Source organism: Octodon degus, unplaced genomic scaffold (genome assembly GCF_000260255.1).
Source record: "Octodon degus isolate 3935 unplaced genomic scaffold, OctDeg1.0 scaffold00126, whole genome shotgun sequence".
NCBI lineage: Eukaryota > Metazoa > Chordata > Mammalia > Rodentia > Octodontidae > Octodon > Octodon degus.
This window is the reverse complement of record NW_004524702.1, coordinates 6313923-6322984: the sequence shown is the minus strand read 5'-3', so window position 1 is coordinate 6322984 and position 9062 is coordinate 6313923. Positions and strand designations below refer to the sequence as shown.

The following is a 9062-nucleotide window of genomic DNA, read 5'->3' as shown; positions in this document are numbered from 1 at the left end:
GCCTGAGACTGCATTTTGTTCCTTCTCTTTGTCATTTTCTACAGCACTGTTTTCTGACCTTTGGTGTAGAGCTTAGAGTTCTTACCTTAGCACCAGGTCCGGATCTACCAAGTTCAAACTCGTCCAAGTGGCTGTGGCTGGGTCTGGCTGCTGTGCTCCACTTCGTCCTGTTACAGCCCTTGGAGGTGAACCCTCTGTGCATGCTGGCAGGATGTTCTTTGAATCAGCTGGGTGGGTCTTGCCTCTCGCCTCTTTGCAGGGAGTTCTGCTATAGGCTCCACGCTGGGCCTGGGTTCTGGGTTGAATGAGGGTCCGGCGGGCCCCGGGTCAGCTTCTGGCACTAGTCTCTGAAGGTGCCGTGCGGTTGCTGCCACGGGTTTCTCTTTCAGAAGAAGGTTGACAGTAAGCACAGTCTGAGAAATCAGGGAGAAGCTGGAACCCAGGGGAATGGGAAACAGCCCAAAATGAAATTCCAGGATTTGGGGTTCAGACTAGGTAGGAGGGACCAGGCAGGACCGCATCTGCCAGCCAACAGATCTTAGCTTCTTAAAATAGTGACAAACAGAGTGGACAATATGTATTGAGTGATTGTTATGCATGGGCCCAGGGCCAAGCACACTACCTATCTTATCCCATTTAATCTTCACACCACACCATGAAGTATATCTAACATAAAATCCAAATTATACAGTTCCCACATCTGCCCCAAATTATAGGGGCAGATGTGGGAACTGAGCCCTTGCCCTGGGTGGCTCCATAGACCGAGCTCTGCAACCCCCTGTCTCCATGGCAACGCCTCCCTGCCCCTGTCCATTTCCAGATTATTTCGGAGCGCACCAAGCCCAGGATGCATGAGTTCCAGTCCGAGGTGTTCATGATCATCGGCGGCTGCACCAAGGACGAACGATTTGTGGCGGAGGTAACCTGCCTGGACCCCCTGCGGCGCAGCCGCCTGGAGGTGGCCAAGCTCCCACTGACCGAGCATGAGGTGGACAGTGAGAATAAGAAGTGGGTGGAGTTTGCATGCGTGACATTAAAAAATGAGGTCTACATCTCAGGTAAGCAGGAGTCGCGGGAAGGCCAAGCGAGTCCCCTGTGTGGCCCTGCAGGGTTTCCCGAGAGCCAGGCAACCCGCCTCCCAGAGCGGAACGCCTGTGAGTTGGCAGTGACTCCGGTGGGGCTCAGGTGGTCTGAGCCTACCTGGAAGGGCACACGATTAGTAAGCACTGAGGCGTTGCGTCAGGGGAGCCGGTGTGGGAAAGAAGGAAAGAAACGCTAGGGTTTGCCTGGGGTCTGCTCTAACCCTGGGGCACTAGCGGGGAGCAGAGTAGTGGAGAAGAGGATGAACAGACGCCCCCAACTGGCCTCTTCCCAGGGTATTCATTAATTCATTCATTCATATTCGGATTCACAGCACGCTGAACCAATAGGAAGACGCATAGTTTTCGTTGCTATATTGTTGCTTAATTGTTTCCAGCTTCTTATGCCTGGCTTCTCATCAGACCCAAATGTAGCGAACGGGCAAAACGGTGTCTTCCCAGCACCCCGCACTGTGCCTGACCCCAGAGTGAGCCTCCGTGGGGCTCCATGGGGCTCAGAAGGTGCGTCCTGAAGGGCACAGGCTCGGCGGTCCTCGCCAGAAGGCGAATCCATGAAAACCTTTCCTTGTTTGCTCTCACACCCGCTCACGAGGGAGGTATTTTTATGGTAGAACTTGGAGGCTCAGAGAGGGTCTAGAACACAGATCACACGCGGGTGTGCGTCGGGCAGAGCCTAATTCCCAGGCTCTGCCCTGGCCTGCAAAGCCGCCTGGCTCTTCCAGTACCCTGGGGCAGCAGGCAGCACCCTGGCACCTCTCCAGGAGGCCTTTCGCCAGAGGGAACTTGCTGCCTGTGTGGTCTTATAGAAGTATTTGTAATCCGGCTAGAAGAGTCAAGTAACAAGGCAGAAGCCAGGTGTGGTGCGTGCCTATAATCCCAGCACTCAGGAGGCTGAGGAAGGAGGATCGATGTGAGTTTGAGGCCAGCCTGGGCTACACAATGAGCTCAAGGCCAGCCTGAATTGTATAGTAAGACCCTGTCTCAAAAAGAATAAATAAATAAATGAAGTAAAAGTAAGACAGATGACTATAAAATAGGGTAATTTCTCTCTACCACTATAATTCTGTTCTAATTTTTATGAAATAGCTTTGTTTTAGGGTAACGTCAGATGCTATAGCCAATCCATACTCTCTGTGAATCAACACATTGTTACAGGGCAGGATCTGTCATAAAGGGTCCCTCTGCTCCAGGAAAGCATTCAGGGACCGAGGTCCTCCCATCTGGCAACACTACCACTTCCCATACATGGTCTTCATTCAAGGAAGAGAGAGAAAAACTGAGCGAGTTGAGGGGAAATCTCTGCTCATAAAAGCCTCCACTTTGAGGGGTGCAGTGGAGCACACCTGTAATCTCAGCACTGGAGAGGCTGAGGCAGGATTGCTGAGAGTTCAAGGCCAGCCTGAGCTACATAGTGAAACCCTGCCTCAAAAGCAAAACAGAACATCAGAAACCAAGCAAACAAATAGCCCTCAGCCTGGAGAGGCCGCACTGATCCTGCTCACAGACAGTGGCAGAAACCAACCACCTGCCTCTCTCCTCCCAGCATGCCTCTCTCCTCCCAGCATGCCTCTCTCCTCCCAGCATACCTCTCTCCTCCCAGCATACAGTGGGCGAGGATATGGGGTCTACCTGGGCACCAGGAGGGAAAACAGGTGATCATGACCGGTCTTCACCGCACACATGGCACATGGGACTCTACAACTCCTTCTCCCTCTTTTAAATTTATCACTCATTGTTTTAGTGATATAAGCATGATAGAAGCATACTCGCCACACGCAATTCTATCAACAGAAACCCAAACTTCAATTTCTGGTATAATTTGGATCCCGTTCTATACTGGCATAAGGGACAGACGCATGAGGTGTTGTGTGACGTGGTCAGAGTTTAACACCATCCCCCTCTACCAGCACAATTGCCTTTCTGTTTATCAGCTGTCAGTAGCCTGGAGAAGGGCTGGGCCACCTATATATATTTTTTCTTTTTTTAAAATCTTGAAACAAATAATGCAGAACCAGCCACTCTTAGGCCCATCTGCTTTATCCTCTTGTGCTGTTTGGAAAGGTTCTGAGAATTTTCACATAATGGCCAAACTGTCCTCCAGAAAGAGTGTACCAATCTACAGTTCTACTGGGGATGAATGACCGCAACACTATTAGTTGTTTACATTTTTAAAAATTATTTCCTCCTAGTTCTGTGCGTGTGCACTGTGCGTGATGCCGCGTTCCTCACAGAGAACTGCCGCAGGCACAGAGCACACCTGGATTCCTTTCCTCGTTCCCTTCCTGTCCCTTCTCTCCCCTTCGTCCACTTAAGGAACGTAGCCACTGTGTACCTCAAACATGCACGGAATGGGAAGGGACTGTTTATATTTTTAGTAGGCTAACCATTTGCATTTGCATACTAAATCGTTAGTGAGGCTGACCACAGTCTTAGACAATAATTAGGTAATTGTATTTTTTTTTTTTATGACCTATCCTTTGGCTATTTCTTTGGTTCTTGTTTGTTTGCTTCTCACTGGCTTTTTAGAACTTTTATTTTATATCCTTTGCTTTTTATGTTGCAAATCCTTTCTCCCAGATTTTGGTTGTATTTTAACCTTGACTTATATTTTATAGGCTTTTTCTTCCCTACATGATTTGGTGTTTCATGTCATGCTTTAAAAATCCCTCTCCAGGGCCGGCCAAATAGCTCAGCAGATTAAAGGGCCTACAAGATGGCGCAGAGGCCAGGTGTTCAATCCCCGGGCCTGCTGTGCTAGCCCCACCCCTGGGACACACTGAGATGGCAACTGAGATTGGATGTGGTGGTGGCGCATGCCTGTAATCCCAGTAATCCCAGCTTTTGGGAGGCTGTAAACAAGCGGATCACTAAGAGTCTGATCTAGTAGTGAGACCCTGTATACCCTGTAGACCCTTAAAATTAAAGAAAAAATCCCTTTCCTGGGCCTGGAGATAGCTCAGTAGAATAAGCATCTGCCTGGCAAGTGCAGGCTCATGAGTTCAATCCCTGGTACTGCAAATAAATAAATAAGCATAAAAATCCCTTTCCTTCCCATGGTCATTAAGGCCATAACTGGCCCATTGTCCAAAACCTTTTTTTTCCCCCTAAGTCTTTAGTTTTATTTAAATAACCTCCAGTGAGAACAAAACAGACCAATTACTTCCACTTCTTCATAATACCAATGAGCTAAGCCAGGGAGGGCAAGCACACCTGCAGCCAGCTGCCAGCCAGTGTGATGGGGGGATCTGAAGGGAGGTGGCCCCGGCCCTGGCCGCTGTGCTCTGCAGACGCAGGCGCGTCCATCGGCTGAGCTATCTGGCCGGCCCTGGAGCGAGGGTCTTGATGGTCTTGCCAACGGACACGATCAGGCCCGCAGCCTCAGATGCTGCTGTCGGGGCACTGATCCGCACCGTAGCTGGCTCCCACATGAAAGCTTTGTCGGTAATGGCCTTGTTGTTTCTGTCTACCCCAAACCACATGCCACCCTGGGCATGCCAAGCCCGTAGTTGGTTCAGGATGTTTGTGGCATCAAAACCAGCAGTGTCGCGTAGCTGGTGTGCCCCAATCAGTAGCTGCTGTTTTCCTGGGACAGTCCTTGAGTAATCCTGAAGGTACTTAGAGCACGCCATCTCGATGGCTCCACCGCCAGCCACCACTGAGGCATTCTTGATGGCCCTCCTGACACTCATGATGGCCTCATGCAGAGACCGCTCTGTCTCTGCCTTGAACTGCTCAGCTCCGCCGCTGAAGATGAAGGTGCACATCTTGGCCTTGGGGCAGCCCATGAAGAAATTGTGCCTTTCACCTTCACTCTGGGTCTCTGAACAGCTGGGTGGCCACATCCCCAGTAGGGAGTTTGGCCAAAATAACTTTGGCTCCAGAATTATAGATCTTCTCTACCTTATGTAGAACGTGCCACTCAGCATCAGTGATGGCCTGATGATCCTCTACCACGTGGACTCTGATCTCAGCGTTGTCTTTCTCGGCTTTCAGCTTGAGTTCATTTAATACGGCAATCACGGGGTTATCTTACTTTTTAGGCTGCATTTCAAATCCAGCGTAAGAGAGTCTCCTTGTATGCATGAGCAGCGGCAGCCGAGACTCCTCCCGGGCTCCTCCATCCTGTACCTGCTTGACTCCAGTCATCTTAGGCTGCAGCGTACCACCGAGCATCATCACGGCAGCAAGCAGCATCTTAGCAAGGCAGGCTTTCTGCTGGGAGACCAGCCGGGAGCTCGGAGCCGCCACGGCACATGCTCCAGCAGCCTCCTCGGCTCCACTTTGTCTTGCTTCTTCACGGTCACAGCCATCTCCTTGACCTTGTTAATTGCTAACTGTGGAGCTGCGCAGAAAGCTCGGATGATGATCTGGGGTGCAAACCTTCCTCTGCGTAGGATTCACCTGCTTCAGAAGCTCTGCAGCCAGCAGTGTTACAGAGGAGGTGCCATCCCCAACCTCAGCGTCTTGGGGTTTGGCAATGTCCACTAAAGTTTTTGCTGCAAGATGGGCGACATCAAAAAGTTTCAAAATTGTGGTCCCACCATTAGAAATTATTGCTGTCTATAATAATTGTCCATGCCACGGGGACCTGGGGTGGTTCTTACAGCCTCGACAGTCACCTGGCAGGCACCGATGTTACTCCCAAGCCGAGGGACGCCTCGAGAGCTGTCAGTCCCCTCTTTCAACAGTATAACTGGTGTGGGCACCATGCTGGCACCTTCTTCAGGGGCTCGATACTCTGTTCTCCATGTTCTGGCCGCCCAGATAGCCCACAGTGCTCCTGTCCAATAACTTTCATAGCACCTACATTTGGATTTTTATTTTAAATGTAATGTGAAATAGGCACCTAACCCACTTTCTCTCCAAATAGCAGTTGTTTTAAGCAACATGTAGTTAATGCTTTCTGTGCATTTTCCTCCAATTCTGAACTCTTGATTGTTTCTAACTGGTCAATTTGTCAACCTTGTGCACGTATCATACTGTTTTTATTATAATAGCTTCTTAGCAGATTTTAATACTGGATACAGAAAGCCTACTTCTTCGTTCTTGGTTGTAAAAACTTTCTTAGATTTCCCCAAGAATGTAACACTTGTCTAGCATGTGGGAGGCCCTGGATTTGATCTCTCTCTCTCTCTCTCTCTCTCTCTCTCTCTCTCTCTCTCTTTCTCTCAAGGGAAACAGTTCTTTGCAAGGCAGCCCTCAAATCGGCTGTTTGGGAGCTGATTCCAGGAGCTGTGGCCTTGGACTGGGGCTGGGGCTCCATGTTCGAGCACTTGCCTAGTGTTTACGAGGTCCGAGGTCTCATCCCAGGGCTGCTGAATAAAGTAAAGTGAAATGAACACATAAGTAGGCATTTTCCAAATTTACCTCTCCCAGTGGGATTAGACTTCTCCTGCCGGCTCCCCTAAAGAAAGCCCGAAGGCCCCGTGTGCAGGTCACCTGGGGAGAGGGGCTATCTCCTCCCGGATGCCACTAACCTGGCACGTGATAAGCTTGCCCACCCCTCAGGCTTGAGTTTAGGTCCTGGAGGAAAATCACAGGGTTGATGGCTTTTTCTTTTTAAATAAAGGCGAGTATATTTCTTTGGCAGCTGATATTTTGTGGTAATTTTCAATGCCATTTAAATGGGATTAATATCACAGCTTTTAAATATATATTTTAAAATGTATTTATTTAGTACAGGGTCTCACTATGCACTTTGGACTCGTAGTGATCCTCCTGTCTCTGCCTCCCCAGCAGAAACAATGATCACAGTGTTTTTTGTTTTTTTTTTTTTTTTGCTCCGAATGCCCTCAGGGGTGGTTTGGCTGGCTGGGGTGTTGTGGGGATCGAACTACAGCAACCTGAGGCTGACAGCTTTGTGGAAGCAGCCACTTAAAACAACTGAGCTAAGGCCAGACCCCCATCACAGTGTTTTGAAGAGACAAAAACAAAGCAAAACAAAACAAAACAAAAAAACTCTGAGTCTCCATTGTAGTTTGGGAAAGCCAAACTGTCACACTACTTTTCTCCATCAGGCTAAGAGAAAGAGGGAGGGAAGAGAGTGAGAAGGAGAGAGAGAAAGAGAGAGAGAGCTTTGAGTCTGTGAAAATCCACTAAGACAGCCACACTCATGTTTTTAAGTAAAAATTCACAATTGTTAAGCTTGGAAGAAGCCTAGATGAATGGATAGAGAAAATGGGCACATATGTACAGGGTGGAATATTATTCATTCATGAAAAAGGATGAAATTGCATCATCTGCAGGAAAAATAGAACTAGGAACCATTGTGTTAAATGAAATAAGCCAAACTCATATTAAAAGATGCATGTTTCCTGTTACATAAGAAATCAAATCAGTAAGAGATGGCAGGAAGGTAGGAATGGACTTCTGGAGACAGCGGCAGGGATCAGCAGTGGGGCGGGTGGTAGGGAAAGGTGGACAACAGGACAGGAAAAGTCAAGGCATGTTAGACACACGGGCCAGTTTACCAAAACAAACCGCACCATTTTGTGTTGCTAACGTGTACTGAAACACCCACGCACACCTCCCTGCCTTTGAGGGAAATCCAGCGCTGGTTTCGTCCCTAGAGAAACGCCTACCTGGGCCACAGAATGTTGCCCACGACATTCTTGGCCCCTAGCGCACAGCTCTAAGTCTGCAAAGTGCAACCGGTCTTTGCTTCCAGAAGTTGGTGGTGCAGAATGCTGGTCGGAAAATGGAAACCCGAAGTATTTACTATACTTTATTAAATCACAGAGGAAAAAGCAGCTCCCCTCTGTTTTGGATTCTCTACCTAACTGCTGAATTCGGTTTTTCTTTTCTGTTTATTTCAAGAGCTTTCTTGAAGGAAATGCTGACCAATCTTTCTTTAAAAGATCTACTCGGAGGATGAGGCAGGAGGGTGGCAAACTTGAGGCCAGCGTGGGTGGCGCAACCAGACCCATCTCAAAATAAACAATAAAAAGGGCTGGGGATGCGCGTAGCTCAGCAGTACCCGGCTCCCAAGGGCTGGTCCCGGTACAGCAAAAACACAAGGCAGAACACCAAAAAGCAAAAAACAACGACTCATACTTAAAAAATTAATTTGAAAATAGAATTATTCTTATTTATGTTTTATATGATTCAAGAAAATTTGATGTCTTGGTGATTTCTGAGGCCTTTTTCTTTTCGTTATTGATGTGTTCGCTTTTTTTTGTTTAAATAACTACATGTAAGCGGCCCTCTGATTTGCTGATGGTCAAGGCCCTGCCAGGCTGCACCCTGGACTGTGCAGGCTCAGGCCCTGAGTGAGTCACCCTCTGCCCCCTGCCAGGCCAACGGTGCCCACCTCCCTGCTCCTGCCCTGGCCTCGCTCTAGAGCGGCCTCGGGTGGTGCTGTCCTCCCAGCCTGGCCCTCCTCTCCCTGCTGCTGCCTGGCCTCATCCCCCCTCAGACACACCCACTTTGGGGTTCCTGCCCCTCCCCAGAGGGTGGCACCTGCCTGGGGCCTCGCACTTCAGCATTTCTAGAAAATGGTGGCAACAGCCATCTTTCTGACACATCTGGAGGTCCCTTAAATGTTTTGTGTCTCACTCAGGTGGCAAAGAAACCCAGCACGATGTGTGGAAATACAATTCTTCGATCAACAAGTGGATTCAGATTGAGTATTTAAACATAGGCCGTTGGAGGCACAAGATGGCTGTGCTGGGCGGCAAGGTCTATGTGCTCGGAGGCTTTGATGGCATGCAAAGGATCAACAATGTGGAGACCTACGACCCCTTCCACAACTGCTGGTCGGAGGTGTGGCACACTGTGTCCTTGGGCGGCTTCCTGTGGTCCTCTGGGGGGGCACTTTATGGTCCTTTGGGGGGGCACTGTGCATCACGGCCAGCTGTCACTGCTGGTGGCCTGAGTTTCCTTCCCCAGGACCCATGGTTCTAGCTTTGCTGCTCGGGCCAGGCAGCAGTGTCCTCCCTGTGGCAGAGCCTGTATGGACACTGC

General features: G+C 49.4%; 1 protein-coding gene across 1 annotated transcript in view; it reads left to right on the top strand.

The window, feature by feature from the left end:
- Positions 1-9062, top strand: part of Klhl6 (kelch like family member 6) — a 62298-nt gene that overhangs the window by 48086 nt on the left and 5150 nt on the right. Inside the window, exons 4-5 of the mRNA XM_004640701.2 lie at positions 821-1058; positions 8659-8861. Coding sequence (XP_004640758.1) covers positions 821-1058; positions 8659-8861 — 441 coding nt within the window. The remainder of the gene's footprint in view (positions 1-820; positions 1059-8658; positions 8862-9062) is intronic.